Source organism: Triplophysa rosa, linkage group LG4 (genome assembly GCF_024868665.1).
Source record: "Triplophysa rosa linkage group LG4, Trosa_1v2, whole genome shotgun sequence".
In the NCBI taxonomy this organism is placed as follows: Eukaryota; Metazoa; Chordata; class Actinopteri; order Cypriniformes; family Nemacheilidae; genus Triplophysa; species Triplophysa rosa.
Window position 1 is genome coordinate 12030317 of NC_079893.1, and position 23941 is coordinate 12054257.

Genomic DNA, 23941 nt, shown 5'->3' on the forward strand with positions numbered 1-23941 from the left:
TCTTCGTGTAAAACATGACCTGCTTTTAATGTTTATCCATAATATATTATTCTGAATACCAGTCACATTTGTGCATGCATGTTGTGACACAACATGTGACACATGTGTTGAGCCTGAACAATACCTAAACAATATATTTAGATTAAAGGTACAGTGCGGGATGTTTTGTATGATCTATTAACAGAAATGCAATATAACATACAAAACTGTGTCTTTAGATGTGTATAAAAACCTTACGTAATGAAAAGTTATGTTTTTATTACCTTAGAATAAACCAGTTGTATCTACATAGGGAGCGGGCCTATCTACATCGAATTTGTTATGTTGCGCAACCATGTTTTGTACAGTAAGCTCTAACGGACAAACAGCTCTACAGAGCGCCTTTCGTATATGTTGGTCTTCGTGTGTGTTTTTAGACGCAGCTTGCGTCATCACTGAGTTGAAGACGCACAAAGTAGTACGTACTCCGGTTGTTCCTGACTTTACAAAGGGGGAGACAAACGTCTACTAATTTACACCTAACTGCCTATGTCTCTGTCAGATCAAACGCTTTGAACAGCGTTGCTATTTATGATTAGCTAACTTTAGTTACTTCACTACTCTCAGCGTGTACTAGATAGCACGCAAGAAATATATCTAATTATAGAATTGTAACAGTAACTTTCGCAATAGAATACATGTTAAATGATTAATTACGTTAATATATTGCCTTACCTGCTTGTATCACTACTATCCGCTGTCTCAGTAGACGACATCTTTTTTTACTGTTGCGGCCTCCGTCGTAATTTGAAAGGGAGGGGTGGGCAAATGACTCAGAGATTCGTTGCAAAACTATAATACAAAGCTAGTGGCCGCTGATTTTCAAGAACTGCGCCTTTAAGTTAGAAGATTATTTAAAGAAAAAATAGTTTCTTTGAAAATTAAGAACAAACACTCAAAATCAAAAGGACATGATGAATAATATATACTTATTTGGTTATTTTTGCCCAATGTATTTGACAGTTTGATGCACCACAAGCTTTCAATGCAGAAGCAGCAAAACTCTTCATACGGTACATTCAACGCCAAGAACGTCACACAGGCTCAGCGGAAGCTTACAAGAGATATGATGTATGATTTCACAGCCCAACCTTGTATTTCACTTCCCTCTACTAAAGGATGCAGCATCTGCTCTGTCTGTGAAGGCATACATTATCTCAATGCTCAAGAGAACTTGCATTTCCTGTCTTTAACAATTAACGTTTTCAGAAAGGCCTAGATGCAGATTTGGACTGAACCTATTGTTAATGTTGAATTAAAGTGTACAAGAGCAGATGTAAAATTAGGCTTCATATCCGCTCATGAATCTCACCGTTAAAGAGCTGAAAGAGGTGAGTTGTTTTCTAAAATGTTTTTACTCTGTATTTTATGCATTTTAAAAATGTGTCTTATGAATCAGTGGAAAAATGGACTAACAATCTAAACTTGAAAGTCATTGGTTAACATTAATAAAAAAATGGTTAAAATATAATTTTCTATTATAATATAACGTTTTCTATGGAATATTCATACTCAGCATTTTTTTTCTGTAAGTTCTTATTTTATTTTTGCTTAACAAACAATATTCTTAAGGCATAACTCAACATTACAGAATGCCTCTATATTTAATGCTTTAGTGTGAGAATAGCGTGTCATTTGTTCCATCAACGACAGCATTGAAATCCCCTAAATTTGTTTGATTTATTTATTTGCAATACTCTTACGTTTTTATTTATAAAACTGCATCAGATGTTAGTACATCTGATTTGATGCAGTTCACTTGAAGAAGATATAAAGTATTTCTAACACATTACAGCCTCTAAGTGTTTTAGGGTTAGCACAAGAAGTTTTCCAAGCTGAATATGTCAATAAATACTGAAGCAACAACTAAACCTTTAAAAGTGACAATGTTGTAGTTGTTTTAAATCCAGAGATTTGACTTTATATCGATATAATAAAATAATTCCGCTGTAAAAAAGCAGTTTTTTTAATCTTGTGCTTTGACAGCCTGATAGAGGCCTAATGTGCTAGTCGTTGTTGTTTCGAGATTGTGTTTTATACCAAGTCAAACAATCCTTATTAGCATAAGCCCTTTTACATTTTAGAAACCTAAAAAAATGAATGTTGTTGTATTTATATTATTGCCATTTTTCGAAATATTCAAAACCAAAGTTTAGTTTTTGTCCAACTACGGATTTCATTAATTCTACCGTAGTCAATATACAGGTAGATGCATTCAACATGACCACTGATTGGACCATTTTTTTGTGATAAATGTTTAATTCATAAGTGTTTTGAGATTCCATAATAATCATTTCACCATTTTATTCTCTCTATAATGCAGGAGCCAGATAGACAACAAGACACTCAAAACATTCAGAAGAGAGATAGACCTGTCCGAATCTGTGTGCTTTGGAGTACATCTATTGATATACGATGACAACGGTTCCTACTCCTGCGCTGGATTACAGATCAGAAGATTAAAATATCACGTTGCAACAGATCGAGATAAACTTCAGAATGGTGTGTGAATTCAAGGGTCTTTACTTTGTGTGAAAATCTACAACTCCAGAGATGACCTTGACACTTTTTGAAAACTCCTCTGTTTCGGCCTACTAGACTGCTCCTTACTATAACAAACAGAATGATGAATGGGGTGGAAGAGACCTCTGTGAAATGCGTGCTGGTCGGGGACTGCGCGGTGGGTAAAACAGCCCTCCTTGTACGCTTCACTTCTGAGACGTTCCCAGAGACCTACAAACCCACCGTCTACGAAAACACTGGCGTTGATGTATTCATGGATGGAATCCAGATTAGTTTGGGATTGTGGGATACAGCAGGACACGACACATTCCGACAAATCCGGCCCATGTCTTATCAGCAGGCGGATGTGGTTTTGCTGTGTTATTCCGTGGCAAATCCTAACTCGTTACTTAATTTACGGCAAAAGTGGATCGCTGAGGTGAAGGAGAATCTCCCGAAAGTACCTGTTCTGGTTGTGGCCACACAGACGGATCATCGCGAGATGGGCCCGTATCGTGCCAACTGCACCACAGCCTCGGAGGGCAAACAAGTGGCACAGGAGATCCGTGCCAAAGGATACCTGGAATGCTCGGCACTCAGCAACCGTGGCGTGCAACAGGTTTTTGAATGTGCAGTTCGTACGGCCGTTAATCGGGCGCGAAGACAGACAAGGCGAAGACTGCTACACTTTAACCCCTGTAAAGTCTCCTAATACTTTATTTTTCAAGGGATAGTTCACCAAAAATCCAAAATCTGTATATGACTGTAGAACACAAAAGAAGATATTTTGAGAAATGTGTCAGAGGTTTTGTGTCCATACGGTAGAAGTCAATGTTGTTTGGTTACCAGCGTTGTTTAAAATATTATCTTTTGTGTTCTGCAGAAGAAATAACATCATACTGGTTTGTAACATAAGAGTGAATTATGAAAAAGATTCCTTTAATTTGACCCGTTACATATTAGATGAGGAACCTCCGTTTTTTTATCACTAAACAGAATTGTTTAAAAAAATCTTCTTTTTTGTGACACACAGACTGTCTGTATTGAAAAGACATAATTCATTACGAAGTAGTGTCCGTTAAAGATATTAAACATTTACCATGACTTTTAACTACAGAAACGGCTTTTGTTATACTGTAACATTTGTTGAAAATTTGTGAACTTGCAACACCATTTCTTATCTGCTCATTTAGTTAGTAAAACAAAATCAACCAAAATTGTAACATGTGACTAAACAATCATATTAGCATATGATATTTGACCATCATAAGAAATATTTTGGCTATGAATGGAAAAAAATCTCTTTTGTATTTATGATTTACTGACAATGGTTTGCTCCCTGTCGAACAGACTGTTTTGTGGGTTAGGAAAAGCTATTCAGGAGTTAAGTCCTGAAGATCTTATATTTAAAATATTAGCCTAATTATTTTTAGAGATCACTTAACAAGTAGGTGTTTTAAAAAGAAGGTTGAGTTTGTATTTTGTTATAGTATGTGTTTGAGTGGTCTGTTGCGTATACAGCGAACCCAGAAGTGTGATTGTAAATCTAAATGTGTGTGTGTAATTAGTTCTGCATAAATGAAAACAAGTTGTATTAAAGATATGCCAAATGCAGACGTCAAGCATTTAAACATTTGTGGAATTGTAAAACAATTGGTGACAAATTTGGAGATGGAGATGACCTTTACTGAGAGTTTATAAAATTGACATTGTAAACATTACAGGTAAAACATCTAGTCTAATATATCCTGGGGAACTATGTTTTTGGACGTGACAAGAACCTTTCCTAAACAAGACCAATAAACAGTGTGTTACAAATAAATAGTAATAAAATGTCATTTGATTATTATACAACAAAAACATGCATTCTTATTATTTGTTATTTTGTAAATTATGGGTATATGCCATGTCTAATGTTAATCAATATTTGAATCAAAATGAATCAATAGTGTTAAATATACACTGCTTTGGAAAAACAATATATTAATAGTATAACAGGAGGATTAAAAATGTGAACATGTTTCTATTAAACAAACACACTATTTCAGTGTCCACAAAGTGTGTGATAAATGTTCTTTAAAGCATTCAAATAGGGTTAGCGTGTGTGCATCTGCACACATGTGTGAATGGAAGAGATATATGAGCAGAGTTTACAATAAAAATCGTAACATATTTATGATTATTTTGTAAAAACGTACCCATGTGCTTGGATATTCATAGCATTGTTTGTAAAGACAGGACATTATCAACGTGATCTTATCCATGCATTATGCTACAAGTTTTCAGCAACAAGCAATTTCTGGGGTGAACAGATTCCATGGTGAATGCTTACTGCGTTGAAGATGAAATCAGAGGACATTTTTTGTATATTGTCCAGTTAGAGTGGCCTTTAGTCTTAACAAAAGTGAGATTCCTGGAAGCAAGGGAAAGACTAAATTCAGTATTGCTTGTCACAGCAAAAGCTGATTTAGACAAAAACACAAATTTTCAGCTTTTATTGCTTGCCGCTTTAACGTGTCAGCCGTGTTTAAAACATGATACGAGCCTTCTTCGATTAGAGGGTAAGGAAAGTCCCCCAGAATTTTACATGAAATGTACAGTATATCACCTAAAAATGTAGCAAACGTAAAAATAAACTTTCTTGGATATGAACTGAAAGCGGAAATAGCAAAGAAATAAGGTTATTTATATTGTTCACATCTAGCCTCTGTACTCTCATTTTGACCCTTTAAATCATATAGACAATTGATGACTTAAACTTTTTACACAAGAGGGAAGATATAAGAAAAGAAAATAATGAGCTACTACATACATGAAAGGAAGACGTGACAGAGGAACAGAAGAATAGAGAAAGTCAGAAAGATGGAGTGTATGTTATGTGGTTTATGGAGACGAGATGATGTAGGCCTGTGCTTTTGGAGAACCGAAGGCTTTAGACCCCGAAACCACATCCCAGTAGGAGAGCATCTTCTCTGAAGTCTCTCAAAACTCTTTGTGGCACCATACAAAAAGTTATGAGTGCATTTTACATGACTAAATTTGTTAGTTGTATTTAAACAGAACACCGATGTCAACTATATTATATAAATCTGTAAATGTTTTATACATTTCTTTAAATCGGTATTCTTGCACTGTATGTTTAATGTTGATTTTAAAATATAACTGTTGCTGTTTTTCCAAGATCAACTTAAAAACAGTTAATAGGTATAAATAATGTTAAGTGGTATTACAGCATTTAAACAGAATAACAAAATGAAAAAACCTAAAGATTTTGTATATATTATTCTACAGTAAAAGGGTTTATATAGCTTTTTCAGTACTAATGATGTTTTAAAGATGAGGGTGTGCAAGGAATAGGGTAAACCAAATGTGATATGCCACAAAAGAGGAAGTGAAAATAATTAGAACAGACCGATAAGTTCTCTATGTAAACTGAATACATTGAATGCATGGATGCTTGGGTCGGTGCAAGATATTAAAAGTATATTACACAATTTCAATATGGCTCAGTCCATATCTGGCCGGCTGAGCTTCACTTCTACAAAGTGCTGTGGTCTGCGCAGACACACAAAATCAACACGCACATACGTACACGCATTCATTCTACCACACAGACTGTTCACTTCTCTACAACAGGAAACACCTGCACTGTTCTCTTACCACACGAGCGCTCTCATACACACACACACACGCACACACACACACACACACACACAATACACCCATATAGCCTCAAAGCCTTACACAATCACCTTTTATGACAGTTAAGCCAAAACTTCAGAGATTGTGTATCATCAGTTCAAATGTCAGTTATGGATTTAAGCTCCATGTGCTGCGGGGCGATGCTAAAAAGCAACAAACAGCCAAGAAAGGCACAGCTGTTGAAATGAATTACCTGAATCATGAAGATTTTCCACAGTTTGCGTTATTCGGCCATGCAATGGTGAGTCAGTGAGGAACAAGTGTGTAGGACAGGGAAGACACCTTTGAAAATGATACTGAAACAGTCACTTTAATTTCAGAATACACAAAACATGTCATTTTCGATTTATGTCACGTTATTACGTTTACCTTTATAAATTAACAAGGCCTGCTTTGCTGTGGAAGGGCATGAACTGGTAACTATTTAAGAATAGAAAAAGTGAATTTATCTAAAACAGCTTTCTTGAGCATCTATTTAGCCAGACCCGTTTTGACAGAGAATCATGGGTAATGTAGTTCTGCAGCATAATGTGTGGAGGTGCACTACAGGATATGAAACTCTCCTACACCCGAGAAAGAAAGAGAGAGAGAGGCGCCTCAAGAAGAACCACTTCCTGTCTTGTTGCTCTCATCTCATTTCAGACCCCACGTCCTTGTGTGTGTATGTGCTCGCATTCCTGCATAGGTGCTGGGAGATGTGAGGGGGCTGACTGGCTCCACTCACTAGTAAAGTGATTTATAGACAGCTGCCAAAGAATGAAATGCTTAGAAATGCTTTCACTATCAAATTTAGGGATACATAAAGTGCGTTTCATAAATCTGAGACTACTGTATACTGAAAAATTTAACAAAGACATAAGTTAATGATGCAAAATGATGAAGTAATGTTTAGTGATATTTAAAATCATTAATAAAATAAGCACTTTAAATGTGTGATATTGTCCATGTTCATGATTTCCTTGTTTCCACTGAAGGACACTATTTGTAACATTCTTAAATGATGCAGGTGTAACAGATGGTGGCTGGTGCGAGTCTTGGTCACCCATCTTAAGAGGTGCATTCGTGACTGACGCTAGAGGCCATGGCCATTGTTAGTGCATTTGACTCGGTTACACCGGGATCATCAGGTTTTGTGGTCATTGAAACAAAAGGGGGCCATACCAAATCTCAAAAAATCCGAAATTGATGTAAATTTGTCAACTTTGACTCAAATTGCTTCATAATGTCAATGTGACCCCTTGGTGTCTGTTTAACACACGTTTGCATTTTACACATAAGAGATTGAGGAAAGGGACATACCTGAGTAGCTAACTAATACTGGCAACCATTAAAAATCACATTTGGGTAGTTTTCACATTTTACTTTAAAACCTGGGGAAAGATCAGAATGTATGAGATATAACCAATGCACAAAATGACAAGATTCTATATTTTATTGAGTGTCTTAGTACATCTCAAATTTGACACTTTTATTGATTCTTCTATTACTTTTTATTTTATTATTGAATACTTTTTTTGTTTTAAAATTAAGGTTATTGTATGTAAATATGTATATTGAATTTCTATGTAAGATCTATCAAAGCTATTTAAATCTGACCATGTAAAAACATCATGGGCTTATCTATCTCACTTTAAAATTCATTGTGCGTTACATTCAAACCACATGACCTGTGTGCACAACACTCTTGTTAGATCAGCTCTCACTGTGAGTGACAAGACACGACACACACACACACACACACACACACACACGAGCGGTCGCGCGCACACACAATTACAAAAGGAGACACACAAAAGATGTTTGTACTTCTGAAAAAAACCTTAAGATCTCTCATATTTTATGAGACCTTCCTACATAGGTAAATGTGTGTGTGTGCGTGTGTGCGTGTGTGTGTGTGTGTGCGTGTATGCCTGTGTGTTTGCTATGTGATACCCCGGCTCTTGTTCCAGCGAAACAGTAAGAATGACACTCAGGCCTTCTGTGTTTCAAACACTCCGAGCGCTATGGGACTTCATTTATTTTCTCTTTTCTCCTGTACGGAGAACATCATATAACTATGAACATTAACTGAGGACCAGCAGCAAATAACCGGCAGATTTTCTTTTTGTCATTTGCCTGAAAAATGAAGATAATTTTTCTTGTGATTCACATTAGCATGTTCCTACATGGTAAGTTCACATCCTTTTTAACGCTGATGGGCACTTCTTACAACCTATAGTGTGTTGCTCTCTTGCACATCAAGGAATGTTTGTAGCTTTATGTAATAGCTGTTTGTCCCTCAGTTGTCCTAAGTGTGATAACATCATATAGAAAATGTACGGAAGAACCTCAATGTGCAGAAGATGCTGGGAAAGCAAAAAATGTGCTTTGTGGAAGAACAGTGGCAGCTTCACTGCTTCCTTGACAAACAAGGTGTCTCATAAACAATCATTGATTATTGAGGAAACAACACACAATAACAAAAACCAAAGAAATGTAAAGATTTAACTCCGCTAATTTGTTTACATTACAGAATATATGTAAACACCTGCTATGTTAAATAATTTATTCAAGGCAGTGCTAAAATGTTATTTCATGATCCAAACATTATGCATTTCATGTGTTTGTGTATTAATGTAGCCCATTTTATTCATTTAGTCTTATGTCCTAATTTTTTTTACTTTACAACAATTTGCTTGTGTTAAGGCATTTGTAACTTGCTAAATGACTAAATGTAAAACTATACACATTTACAATCAGCCAAAAATAATTAAATCATTTTATTTATCTATTCAATCATTATAATCTCTCTCTATCTCTAGCTGTGTTCTCTGCTCAGGGTCGTTATGCTCAGAAACTGTTAAACGATCTAATGGAGAACTATTCTAATGCTTTACGACCCGTGGAGGACACGGACAAAGCCCTCAACGTCACTCTACAGATCACACTCTCACAGATCAAAGACATGGTGAGCTCTAAACACACACACACACACACACGCACACACACACACACACACACACACACACACACACACACACACACACACACACACACACACACACACACACACACACACACNNNACACACACACACACACACACACACACACACACACACACACACACACACACACACACACACACACACACACACACACACACACACACACACACAAGTGTTTGTCCTCAAGTTTTACAGTCAGAATAAATTGCAGAATAACGGAAGAGAGCGGTTATAGCCACACAAGATATAGACACTGGCCTGAATCACTTGAGATCAAGGAGCATATCACACCCACACATTGTCCGTCTGGCCTTGATGTGGCATGACGTGTGTTATCTAGGCTTGCATTGGCAGCTTCAGGGTGAAACCGCACAGCTCGTGCAATAGCCCTAAACTTTTAACCTCTGAATATGCACATGCACATCACATTCAGGCTCCGATCAATTGTAACTTTGCTTAAAGATGCTGCAGTCTGTTTGGAGGCATTTTTCGAACCCTTCACCTGAGCAGTAAATGTCACGTGACTGATCAATGCTGATTGGCTGATGGTGCCACAACAAACACTGGAACATTGACAATAACATTTATATTTATATGTTGCTCACAAGACAAACCTGCTTTTGAATCGCTGTCAATGAAGATAAAAGCATTTTATCTACATAATGGTACAACCCATTTTGCCCTGTTGAACTACAATAATGATTGCTCGTTTAGTGACCGCTGACATTAGCCGCACTTGTTTGCTATCATCTCTGTGCTCTCTGAGCCGAGTCTGACCAATTTGTTTTTAGATATAACAAGACGGTTCATTCATATTATTATAAACATGAGGAAAAAGTGGAATACGCGCTTTTCCCCACATCACTCATGAATGCAGTAATTCTGCGGCGGAGTTTTGCTGCTGACGACTGAGGATGTTCGAGTTTTTTCCCTTATTTCCAGACTCACTTTTCTCGTCCTAATTTTACGACATGCATGTTACTAAACAGACGCACAGTGCTGACTGTTTGCGACGGTGTTCTCCGATCGACTCGGCTCACGAGTTCGCCTGAGCAGATAATGAAGATAGCAGGGGTAGTAAGTATGCGTGTTTGGCGTGCTGTCCGGGGAGCGGGTTCCGAGCTCGCCGGTTCCATCCGAACCCGGTACGCTCCCGCCCCCCAATAGGGGCGAGTGCGCCGAGCTCGGAAACGGCCGAACCCAGAACTCACCCCCCGGAGTCCTGCTATCAACAAGCTCAAGTGGAAGGGCTGGGGAGGTGGTGGGATGTGTAATCCTTTAGGGATGGCTTCAGGTAAGAATCTTGTCTACTTATGTGCTGGTTCGCTTGGGCTGATAGGGTAGAGTCTATGATTGCTGATTGCGAACCAGCCAGTCTTAATTATATGCTCTGACTTCTCCCGAACTTTGTTAATTGTTAGTCAACCATTAACATCATGTATTACACACAATGTTAAACAGACCCGGGATCCGAAGTAAATACATTTGGGACCCGACCCGGACGACCATATAAAATATAGACCCGAACCCGTAGTACACATTTAGTATAAGGGGGTCCCTGCTCCACATGCATGTCTCATCTAAGGGGTCGTTGCCCCGAAAAACGTTGAAGACCCCTGCTTTAAACTATTTTTATTTCTTTGCTTTAAGGTTTTTTCTTCTCTCTTTTTGAGCACAAACATATTGTTTGTTTGAAATAAGAACATGCTGTAATGTAATTTTACAGAATTTAACTGTTGGTTTTTTACAGATTTTTCACATATTTTTGAAATACAATAAAAAATATAGGATGTTTTTACAATTTATTTTTTAAACACGGTAAAAATGTCAAATTACAGAAAAAGACTTTGAAAACATGTAATTTTACGTGAATTTATTTTACTGGCGCCCCAGCTGCCGAACATTTTTCGCTTTTGAAATAAAAATAAAATAAAAACTTCCAATTACAGAAAAAGACTACAAATTTACAAGGGAAACATGTATTTTTTTTACAGTGCATTCTCATTCGTTTAAACCTAAACTTATATGATCTGGCTGCATGCAAATGCACAAAACTAACAATGAAGACAAATCTTGCTTATGCTATTGTATATTATAAATATTAATAATATAAATAAATACATCATTAACAATGTTTTCTAACAATGTTTTCTAATGTTTTCTTTTTTTATTGTAGGGAAATTATTAAAATGGCAGCAGAAACAGAAATTCCTCATTAAAACTTATGATCTTTATAGTCAGAAAACTGCTTTTATATGTACAGTAATTGTAAGGCAACAACAGTCTGCATTTGTGTTTACTGTAGTTCCCTGTGATAGTTTGTGTTCTTGTGATTGGCTGCTGGCAGTCTTGTATGAGAGTCAATGAATTTCTCATCCAAGAGACACTGAATTTCCGCCCTGATCAGACTCAATCAAATATTAATTTACTGAACCCGAGGAGTACTTTTAACCAATGAGATGTGATATGTAGAAGGCATTAAGTGCAGCAGAGTTCAGACTTTCTTCCCTTTCAATCTTCTCCGTTGTGAGAAAGTAATTGTTCCATGCAACAACAGGGTTTTATCTTGCAGAGCAAGACACAATGTGGCTGAATGCTCAGTCCACTGTAAAAAACAACCTATAAAATCTACTCAATAAAATTGAGGTAACAATTTGCACTCACTTTAAAGGAGTATATACCCCATATTTTTGAGTAAAGAGCACCTAAATTTATAAGTTATAACAAACTAAATTAAATTGGGTAAATTTTACCTTATATATTATACAAGTAATTACTTAATAAAATTGGGTAATTTTTACCCTTTGACAGCAGGTATTGTTCATCTACCTAATTGTTATTAATATATAGCCAATATAAAGAAATAAATGTTACTTATTAAGAGATGGTTGAATTTACTTAAAAATGGTGAAAGGAGACTGTAATTACATTTTTCCAATGAACACACTTTATTTTTTAAACACTTTCACACAATTTCAGGTGACATATACCACTTCACTTTTACAAATTACTTCTTGAACATCTTCCATTTTAAAATAAACATGGACTGCTGACACAAACATTTCATCTTTAAAATATTAAACCCTAATGCAAGTACAAAAGAGCCCTTCTATTCAAGTTCAAGTACAACTATTGCTCACATTACAAATTCTTGAACATTTTCTATTTTCTTATTCTTAACATCAATTTCAATTGACATACAAATCCTGCTCAGCTGTGGGATTATGCATCACCAGCACTTTCACTTTGTTTGCCTGTCAAATTCTCCTATTAAAAATAAAAACAAAATGCATGTCAATTTTTACATTAGTTAAATAAACATTATTCACATATCCTCTTATGTTGTGAGGGCTGTCTCCGTGACAAATCCACGATATTCACCATCTGCGACTCGCCTCACTTGTACTGATAACAAAACAGCGTAACTTCTTTTAACCCAAAGGAGAATATAGGCTAACGGTAGAGCTTACATTTAAGTAAGTCAACTTTTGCATTCATGATGATATAAAGAAGTTGAACAAAAACTTACCGGCTGCTCCACAAATCCTGTCAGCGAATCTGAAGAGGATGCGTCTCATGATTCCTAATTTCCCGCCGGAGTGTTGATACATGCGCGTGCACTCCGCAGTGTCATAGCTAATATTTTCGGGTAAATTCTACCTTGTTTTTTTAAGTTGCCTTTATTACTCATAAAAAGTAGGTAGTGTAGGTAGAATGTAGCCATTATTATATATTTTATTCGCTGACCAATATTTTTAGGTAAAATTTAACTGCAGAGGTGGACAGTAACGAAGTAAATTTGCCTGAGTACTGTACTTAAGTACACTTTTTGAGTATCTGTACTTTACTTGAGTATTCTTTTTTCTGAGTACTTGTACTTTAACTTGACTACATTTGAAAGACAAATATCATACTTTTTACTCCACTACATTTATAAAAAGGTCCAAAAGTAGAAAATGGTTTCTATGCAGCGGGGTTTCCTGTGTGCGCAATTTATCTGGCTTGCGATCTGCCAGGACCTTTTTCTGTTGCCAAGTATTTCAGTTTTTCTAAACTCGCGGTTTTCCGGCAAGCTTTGAATGGCCATTTGGCAGATTTTTTTAACGCAAATCTGGCAACTCTGGGATCTTCCCCGCTAAACTAATGTAAACGTAGGCGCTGCTACATCGTTGATAGCGCTCTGAAAAGGCAAATAGAACATTAAAAGAGGACAAAGGCACATGTTAAAGTGTGGTGTAATCATCTGTGGGTTACGATCAGTCAAAGATCGTTGAAACATTGTCATGAAAATGATCGGCATAACGGCTAAACGGTAAATAAGCATCACATACACCTTGAGCTACACGTGCGTGTTAACTTCTGATCTGCTGCTTTATCATTTAAAGCGATTTGGAAAATGAATGATGTTTTTACTGAAGTAACTATAGTTGAAGTATTCCTCTTGAAATAAAAACAATAGAACCCTGCCCAAAATACAACATAAAATGTAATGGATTTAATGGTTATAATGGGAATTGTACTATGGATACTTGTTGTCTACTTGTATGTGATGGATTCTATTTCTGGGATGGTAAATCCTATTGGGATAAAACCCAAAACACACTACAAAGAGGAATTTAATTTAAAAATCTCATTCTAATTAAAAAATTCATTGTTTTTTTTTCTGCAGGGATGGTATTTGCATTAAAACCACAGTATCCACAAATTTACCATTTTCTAAATATAGGAACCCTACTCCAATTAATAATCTTTAGTAAAACCACAGCAACTAAACATACCATAGTTTCATTATATTCATTATTATACTAGCTATAGTTTATGTTTGTAGTTAAATTATGGTAATAAGTCCAACAAACACATGGCTTCTACACTTTACTATTTACAAGAACCTTACTACTTACTGGTAAATTGCTGCTAAAACTGGTAAAGGGAATATACAAAATAAAAGAACACTGCTCATAAATACATATAGGCCTAGGGGGCTAATGAGGATAATTAGGCTAAATGATCATACAGGATTATATCTAAACTAAACATATGTGTGCTAAACATATAAAGCTCTTAAAGGAGTTGCTCACTGCAAAATTTGCCCTCATTGACTTTCCATAGTAGGAATAAAAACTACTATGGAAAGTCAATGGGGGCAAATTTTGAAGTGAACTACTCCTTTAATACCACTGATTCTGTGAGCTACTCGGTGTATTCAGTAGGGTGCTTCAGAGGCACAAGGTATACGACAATAAAACAATGCACAACTGACATAAAGGAAATTTACTTTTAATACTTGAGTACTTTTAAAAGCACGTACTTCTGTACTTTTACTCAAGTAAGAATCTGTCTTTACAACTTTTACTTGTAGTGGAGTAATATTTGACCAGTAGTATCTGTACTTTCACTCAAGTAAGGAAGTTGTGTACTTCGTCCACCTCTGTTTAACTGATTTTAATGGGTTGTATTTAACACCCTCCAGAATCATTTTTTACAGTGTAACATACCATTTGACCCATATAGTTGTCAAATAGATAAAAATGACCACACTGGCTGACCAACACCTCGATTTGAATTCACAAATGTGCATATAGCTTGCATATAGCTGGATTGTTTATAAAATTTGCCGTTGTTATGTGACACTGATAGGATGAGAAGAACCAGGTGTTGACCACATACCTGTGGGTGCGTCAGATCTGGCACGATGCATACCTGAGCTGGGACAAAGATGAGTATGATGGACTTGAGGTCATTCGAATACCCAGCAGCCTCGTGTGGAGACCAGACATCGTCCTGTATAACAAGTAAAACATGATGTGCACATTTCTAAGCTGATGTACACACACATTGATTTCCTGTACATTCCTGTAACATAACTGTAACATTCCTGTAATCAGTATAGGTCAAGGTGCCAACCTTGCTATGGGTACACTGCATAAAACAAGAAGGCACATACGTATTCTAACATTACATTCTTTCTCAGCGCGGATGAGGAGGACTCCTCAGGGCCTCCAGAAACTAATGTGGTGTTGAGATATAATGGTGAGATCACCTGGGACTCCCCTGCCATTACCAAGAGCTCCTGTAAGGTGGACGTCTCTTATTTCCCCTTTGACTATCAGCAGTGTAACCTCACCTTTGGCTCCTGGACATATAATGGCAACCAGGTATATGCACTTGAAAGGTGGACACACAGAGAACAACATAGAGAAGTTACATATCCGTTAATATTATATTGTACATTGAGCAATGAATTGGTCTCTAAAAGCCAAAAAAAACCCAAAATGATTTAAAAACGAAATGTTTCAAGAAATGACTTAATGTAAATGACTCTCAGTTGTACTAAAAATCCAGTCTTCTCCACCGTAACCCCAGGTGGACATTAGTATGGGAATGGAGAGCGGTGACCTCTCCGACTTTGTGGAGAACGTGGAATGGGAGTGTCACGGGATGCCAGCGGTCAAGAACGTCATCATGTACGGCTGCTGCTCTGACCCATACCCCGACATCACATACACGCTTCTTCTGAAGCGCCGTTCCTCCTTCTACATCTTCAATCTGCTCCTGCCGTGCTTCCTCATCTCTTTCCTGGCCCCACTGGGCTTCTACCTGCCCGCTGATTCTGGGGAGAAGGTCTCACTGGGGGTGACGGTGCTGCTGGCTCTGACCGTGTTTCAGATGATGGTGGCGGAGAGCATGCCTCCTTCAGAAAGCGTTCCACTTATTGGTGAGTTTACAGTGATATCCAGTTTTTGGAAGTATTTGGTTGATCTCGATTTCAGTTTATTTGTTGCTCTTATCGCTGTCATTTTGGATACAGCCATTAGTAGTTATTTCTAGAAGACATTTCTATTACTAAAATATTTTACATAATAATATTATTATATTATATTAGATTATTTTATATAGCCTTGCATTATTATTATTTATTTATTTCTATGAATCCTAAACATTGAGTGTATGAATGATGTCATAACCTTCTTCGTATCGTTCTCATAGGTAAATACTACATTGCAACAATGACCATGATAACAGCCTCTACATCCTTGACCATCTTCATCATGAACATACATTTCTGTGGAGCAGAAGCGAAACCTGTGCCCCACTGGGCCAAAGTCCTCATCATCGACTACATGTCAAAAATCTTCTTTGTGTATGAGGTAGGGGAGAACTGCACCACACCTGAAAGCGAGCGAGGCCTGTTGCTCTCCGAAGACCCTCTGGCTAGCCTGGAGAGAGATGGGTACTTTGACAAAGAGTTTTGCGGTGACTGTCATCACAACAGAAGAAACCACGGTCCGTTTAATGGCTACAATCATCACAGGCATGAGAATAATCTCCACGGAAATGGATACCATCACAGCAACGGTGACTATCACAGGCAAAAACATCAACGGAGGACCCAATCAAATTCTCCTGTCAGACCAAAAAGCCATCAGAATAAATACATACACTACATTGGTCGAGACGAAAGCGAGAAACACCCGCTGACAAATCAGGAAAAGCTGAAAGAAAGCGAACTTTCCATTCCGGAAAAACTCAAGGGATATTCTTACGATGACGCCAATGGATATCTCAGTGGAGTTGGATATCCCCATGACGGCTATGGTAAAACCTATGGAGCGGACAACTACAATAAGACCACAATATGTATCTGCGGGCAACATCAGAAAGTGGTGCGAAACATCGAGTACATTTCCAACTGTTTTAGAGAGCAGAGGGCGCATCAGGCGAAAGGAGCCGAGTGGAAGAAGATTGCCAAGGTGATGGACAGATTCTTCATGTGGGTGTTTTTCATCATGGTCTTTCTCATGAGCATCCTTGTCATGGCCAAGGCCTCATAGAGGTCTTAAAGACACAATTGAGTGATTATATTGTGGGTAAATGTGTTAAAAACCCACTGGTTGCAAATATATTTTTTTTTACAATGATTCCATTAATACTGAATTTGTTGGCAAACTGACATTCAGCGTGAAGGAGCAGTTCACCTAATAATAAAACATGCAGACAATCAATTACTCACCTTCATGCTGTTTCTTTGTTCTCCATTTTTGGGCAAACTATTCATTTAATATCAGTTATTGGGTATTTATATGATATAAGATTATTTAATTTTGCAAATCTTGTATTTGTTGGCGAATGAGGATGTGATATTACATGTGATTTTACAGTTACTTTGTGTATCGGTCACTTTTTTTTATTGTCCACTCTGTTCTTTCCACTAAGAGTCTCTGTCTGTAACATTTAAAGAAATGTAATTAATGTTTCATGTGTGGACGTGTCCGCATGTGTACGTAGAGTAACACAATCTTTGTCCAGCATGGACACATATTAATAATGTATAATTACCCCGGCACATACACTAGCAAACAGATGTTAAAGGTGCAGTGAACTAGGACCACAATTTTAACCCGAGCTTTTGTTATATAAGAGGGAATCGTATTCAAGCGAACATCCTGTAAGTGTCAGACCTGAAAACGCCCTTGTTACTGAAATAACAACTGTTATTGACACAAGGCTCAGCGAACAGCAGGTCCTGGAATGCACCCATCTATGATAGGTTGAACACCGCCTCCACAGAAGAATATCAACGCCTACTTCTCAAGCCCTGCCCACTGGTTCGCGCATGACAGTACTGAACACAAGCTGCATGGAACCAGATAGAGCGAGTGTAAGCATCATGCCGTTAAAGATCGCAAAATATTCTCTAACAAAATGCTTTATTAGAGATCGCTTGATATGCCCTGATAGTATTACCTGGGGACCTCTAGTCATTTGTAATAATTGTAATCGGCATGTCTGTGATTTGGCGGGCTCATATATCATTTTTCAAGGTTTTATCCACCGTTTGCGAATAATGGAGGCTGTTTTGAAGTGTTTTGATATTATTTCTGGTGCTGGGTCATTTTGGCCGGGAGACTACCGTTTGTTTATTTATCATGAAAACTATAACATTTGAAACCTGCGATAAATACATGAAAATGGGGAATGATATGATCTGGAATGTCTGATTTACCCACAGTTTTTCACATCACCAACAAAACCGTTGTGTAGATTTCAGTCTCTCAGTGTATATTAACAGGACCTGGAATTTTGTTTCCAAACTGGGACCAGTGGTGGTGTTTCTGGGAACAAATAGATTCATCAGACCAACGATTGCCCGTTATGAAATGTAACCAAAACTAATAATATCCTGTGTTACCACTAAAGTGACATTAGAGCCAGCGGGCAGTTTTAGGTGTAATTACTGACATCAAAAATGATATGTTGTTTTTTGTCTATATTTTTTCACTTTTTGTATATAGTGCATTATTGTTTTTATTTAATTTCTCATATTTTCTATTTTCACTATGTTTGCACCACGTGTACACTTTCTTCTGCACTAAGCTCCTGTCGCCAAGTCAAATTCCTTGTGTGTGTAAACATACTTGGTAATAAAGCTCCTCTGATCTTCTGATCTGAATCTTCCGAATCTGCGGTTGGGATGACACCTGTTGACTTTCTAAAACGCTTAACGAGGTTTAACGTACTTAAACAACATCCAGGTGAGCTCAAATTTCTGTCAAACCTTATGGCTGGAATACACTACAAGAATTCTGAACAGAAAAAATCTGAACAGATTTTTTTAAACTAGACAACACTTGCAGACTTTTTGAAAGTATCAGATAGAAACACACTAACAGGGTTTCTCAACGGCGGCGGTACCGCCCCCCCCAGTGGGCGTTCAGAAAACGTCAGGGGGGCTATGGAAGCAAGATTTTTGAAAGGGAGGCGTTCAGGTGTTCTTTGGGGCGTTCGCAAGTTTGCACCAAATATCCAGGCAAGACAAGATGAAACATTTACCTGCAAAAGATTACGATCTGCATCAGGAGCAGAAAGGGCGCAAAGTGTGGTTTTAATGTACAGTAGATTTGAATGTTTTTGACCACACACACACACACACACACACACACAGACTTTGGTTGACTATCCCCGTGGGGACAGTCCATAGGCGTAATGTTTTTTATACTGTACAAACTGTATATTCTATCCCCTATCCCTAAACCTAAAGATCATAGAACACTTTTTGCATTTTTAGATTTGTAAAAAATATTATTCTGTACAATTTATAAGCATTTTTGCCCGTGGGGACCTCAATTTTGGTCCCCACGGTGACACGAGTCCCCATGTGTTGGTGTGTATTCAGGTTTAGGTCCCCACCGGGATATACAAACATGAACACACACACACACACGCATACACCACGTGATCACCACCGCGCGTTATGGAAAGCCAGGGGGGTCAAAAACGCGCGAATTTTAACACGTCAACAACGCGTCGAGAACGCGTTGTTTGCACGTAGAATACGTGTTGTTTGCGTGTAGTTTACGCGTAAACAACATGTATTGTACGCGCAAACAACACGTATTCTACGCGCAAACAACGCGTTCTCGACGCGTGACGTCAGACGTCAATTTCGCGTGTTTTTGAGCCATCCGGCCACTTGACCAGTTTGAACGTGTAAGCGTGATGAGTTCCTATTGACTGCTGAGCGGTAGCGTAAACAACACGCATTCTACGCGCAAACAACGCGTTCTCGACGCGTGACGTCAGACGTCAATTTCACGTGTTTTTGAGCCATCCGGCCGTTTGAACGTGTAAGCGTGATGAGTTCCTATTGGCTGCTGAGCGGTAGGGTTAAACCATTACTGTAGGCCTAGGGGGTTGCCTACCATTTCTAGACTATTCAAGAGGTACTCGCTGCAGAGCCAAGGGGGTGGAGCAAAGCTCCAGCTCCCCCTAGCTGGACCTAGTGGGCGGAGCTTGAGCTATTTGTTTCTATTAACCTTACTTAGCAAATTGTGCATATGTACATAAAATCTAATAAATCTAATATAATACAAAATATATAAATATATTTCAAGAACACAACACTTATTTTCACACAGAATATTAATGTTATTTTACAAAAACAAAATGATATTTACATACAATATTTACAACATCCCACAATATTCACAAGTCAGGGTTGAAGAAACAAGACACACGGATATTTCTTTTGTCTCGTATTTCCTGCAAATTCCATGTCCTCTCGTCTCTGAAAAGAGAATAAGAAAGGAGCCCGGATTTCTTCTTCGTCTATGTCACCTTCATATAATGTGTTTATAAATAAGTCACACATTGTGATCATCCTCCTTCATTCTTAAAATCTTTGGCAGTTCAATCTTCCCAGCAAAGTGGCGTTGGTTCTCCTCCACCCACTCACAGGCCAGATGAATATTTCTCATGACCGCTGAGTCCTTTGTGCAATATAAGAAATTCCAATAATAATGTAAGAAAGTGACAGACATTACAATATTTTAGGCGTGCATTATTTTATTTTTATATACTGCATGCATACTGGAAATGCACATTATGGAGGTTTTAACCAAAAATATAGTTATCAATATCATACCTTGTCAGAGGAAATGCCTGAATTAACTGATAGCATTACCACTTTTTGATTGTATGTCAGACTGATTAAAGATAGCAACTGAAAATCTGAATCATTTTTTTATTATTTTGATGGTGTTCTCAGTCCTTCATGCTTAACAAATAACCATAAATAGATGCAAACTTACCAAAGCAAAACCAAATGGCCTTGAGAGCATAACAGAGAGCCTACAGAAATATAAAACCAAAACTATATTAAGAAATGTTTGTGGTTGGCACACAACAAGACAACTGTACAGCAATTATACAACATGAATACCCCACAATCAATTCCTACCAACTGAAGTGATGCACAAATAAATACAGAATGTAGCTGCCAAGTCTGGTAATGACTTTTTGTTCAATGTTTAGGCAAACCTTTATGTTTGCTCATAGTTTTGTTAAAAAATATGTACTGTATTCTTTCATAACTCTCCACTACAGATATTAAAGAGGTACATGCAAAGAATTTAAAAAGCTGTACCTCAAAATCTGTCAGTACAGACATGTTCCAATGGCCTGGAGAAATGGAATTCACCAATTTTCTAAAGAAATACAACAAAACAATACACAGATTAAATAACAATATGGGCATTCAAATCCAAATAAAGACAAAATTCATCATATTGCAATAAAAATGTTATGGTTTTAAAGAGAACGTCCCCTTCCTATATAATCCTAATAATGCATGACACAGTTCAGTTCATGAAATCACAGAAGTATTGTTCCATCACTCCTCACACCTGTAAAAAAATAATTTTGTAGCTAGTTCATTTAAAAATAAATACAGAATAAAACAAGTTGGTTTTCATAAGAACACAGACATTCATTTGTGTTAGTATAAACTCCAAACATGTGCATATTATTAGAGTGAATTCAGATGCCATTTCTGGTTTTAATGTATTTACATTACAGGTGTTGTTTTGCTGAAATTTCAGTTACTTTTTGCCAGTGTCTTCTGTTAATATGAACCAGCAAGTTCCTTTGATATATCTGAATTCCAAAGTGTGTGCAAGTCACCCTGATTTGTTGCCGGACACGTAATCTTTTTGGAGGTGGTGCTGCAGATGCTGTTGATGGAGGTGGTGCTGCTGATGCTATAGGGATGGTGGTGGCTGCTGGCAATGGAGGCTGTCCGGATGTTTTTAAAGGTTTTAAAATCTTTAATAATACCAGCCTGTCTGATTACTGTTGAAGTTCAATAGCAGCAGTGAAAATGTGGTGATGGTCTGCAGTTTAGACCAGACTTGATGATGGTCAAATCTAAAATGTAAAAAGAATAAATTAGCACAATTGGCTTGTTTACAACAGTGTTTATAGTGCATTGCCTAGGAAGAAATGCCTTGTGGTGAAATGCCTTCCTCTAAGCTAAAAGAGTCTACGGTATTTATATAGTTATTCATGAATTTTACAATGATTTAAACTAAATGTAATGTAATGTACAGTAATGCATAGTCTATAACAACAACAACAAGTATTTGAACCCCTGAGATTCCGACTTCTCAAAGGTTTCACAACACAAGAAAATGTTATCAATATGTTTTTATTAAGTATTATAAGAAGAAGGTAGTATAATTAAATCATTCACACATGTACCTTCTTGTTGAACCGAATTTTGCATGTGATTAGCTACATGATTTTGGAGCTTGTGTAAATGGTTAAAAATCAATTTACAGTAGGCACAGTGGTGTTTTATGCAGCACACTGTGCATCTCTCAATAGACAGCAGAGGATCATGTTGCATCTGTGCAGGTTAAACAAACATTAAAATAAATCAATACATAAAAACTATAATTCAAAATGCACACACTAACGTTACACATGCTAAATGTAGCATTGGGGATGGGATGACGCTTTAACGCTAAAGTTAACCTACTCCCGATTAATATGTCAGGAAGTGAAAAATAATTAGCAATGTCGAGACAGCAATAGATCTATGGAAAAAAATGATGCATGTCTCAATGTTAAGTTTATCTTTAGTGGACGTTTTTCTTACCGTGCGATGCAAATTGTGTAAGTTCCGATGGCTTGTACACGGAGTCGCTCAAGCTCCGCCCACTAGGTCCCACGAGGGGGAGCTGGAGCTTTGCTCCACCCCCTTGGCTCTGCAACGAGCACCTTCTCCACCAAAATGCTACTGGAAAGGAGGGAGGTCTTCACTTCTGTGGCTCTCTGCCTGATGTGCCAAACGTGCTACACACACAGCTGTGCTGCGCCTGACGCGGATGGGAGAAAGGCATCGGAACTCTCAACATTTCCCGACCTGAACTGACATTTTCTAATTGTTTGACAAGGAAAGCCGTGCGCAAACAGAAACACATACGCGTGCACATTCATATATCAATTTATAAAACAAATCCCAGAAAAGTGGCACTTTCTCTCGAGGAAGAAAATGGGCCTGGGCTCAAGCCCCCCCTCTGCACGTGCCTGCTGCGTCCAGCAAACTCACTAAAACACTGGAGCACGTTTGTCTTTGTCTCACTATGTTATGATACACAAATAAAAAGATGTAGAATTTACGTACATTTGTCATTTATTAACTTGTTATATGCATAATGAACAACAATGATAATGCAGGATGCTGCTTATTCATACAAAGTGAACATGTTTTGTTATGGTTTACAACAGTATCATGATGCATCACACGGTCACAGTGTTGTCAATAAATGTCATGTCCTCGCTTTGACTTCGGAGTACTGTGAAAACGAATACCACAAACAAACAAACAAACGTGTAGAGGAATGTTGCAGAAGGTGATGATATCCATCCCGAAGTTTCACATGCTAAGTGATGCCGCTCTGAGCCCAGAGTTCCAACGCGAGTTATTTCCAAACAAAAACAAAAAAACTGAAAACTGCGCTGTTTTCAACGCCGTGAGTGCAGTTGTAATAGTTTACAAAACAGCAAGCGTTAACTTAACTCCTAATGTGTTTAGCTGTATCACTTTCCTACTGTTTAAGTTCCAGTCGACGGTGAATGATGTCACTTCCCGATACAAACACGCCCCGTTGAATAAGCCCACCCCTGCCATTGATTGACAGGTTTCTGTACAAGTCAGGGGAAACGCAAATGCAAAGGATTTGCGATTTCATTTGAGTTTTGGCAGGCTTAATATGCGACCGCCAGAGGATGAAATAGCATATGGGGAATTGCTATTTCGATTTAAATATGGCAGGGTCGTAACTCGTAAGACACAGGTAATTCATTTGCAAATAGACTTTGCTTTTCCTTTTGAAATTTGGCAGACATTGTATACGTTCGCGTAAATGCACAT

At 37.6% G+C, this 23941-nt stretch overlaps 2 protein-coding genes and 1 long non-coding RNA gene across 4 annotated transcripts; 2 read left to right on the forward strand and 1 right to left on the reverse strand.

Annotated features, from left to right (window-relative positions):
* Positions 1 to 1134: 1134 nt before the first annotated feature.
* On the forward strand, positions 1135 to 4194 carry rhoh (ras homolog family member H). Its single transcript, XM_057331667.1, has 2 exons — positions 1135 to 1370; positions 2363 to 4194. Exon 2 carries the CDS (start codon positions 2663 to 2665, stop codon positions 3251 to 3253), a length of 591 nt encoding a protein of 196 aa, XP_057187650.1. The 5' UTR covers positions 1135 to 1370; positions 2363 to 2662; the 3' UTR covers positions 3254 to 4194.
* A 4146-nt stretch (positions 4195 to 8340) lies between these two features.
* Positions 8341 to 17060, forward strand: chrna9a (cholinergic receptor, nicotinic, alpha 9a). The gene is made up of 6 exons (XM_057331666.1): positions 8341 to 8411; positions 9045 to 9190; positions 14866 to 15020; positions 15200 to 15383; positions 15592 to 15943; positions 16216 to 17060. The coding sequence occupies exons 1-6, from the start codon at positions 8366 to 8368 to the stop codon at positions 17058 to 17060; spliced, it is 1728 nt and encodes a 575-aa protein (XP_057187649.1). The 5' UTR covers positions 8341 to 8365.
* A 3099-nt stretch (positions 17061 to 20159) lies between these two features.
* Positions 20160 to 23661, reverse strand: LOC130553412 (uncharacterized). Of its 2 annotated transcripts, XR_008962857.1 has the most exons (5): positions 22664 to 23661; positions 21688 to 21930; positions 21152 to 21212; positions 20817 to 20856; positions 20160 to 20495 (listed from the first exon to the last, which is right to left on the reverse strand). It is a non-coding gene; the product is annotated as an uncharacterized LOC130553412 (long non-coding RNA). The 2 variants fall into 2 exon arrangements; XR_008962856.1 differs by having other exon boundaries at positions 21152 to 21930.
* Positions 23662 to 23941: the final 280 nt, after the last annotated feature.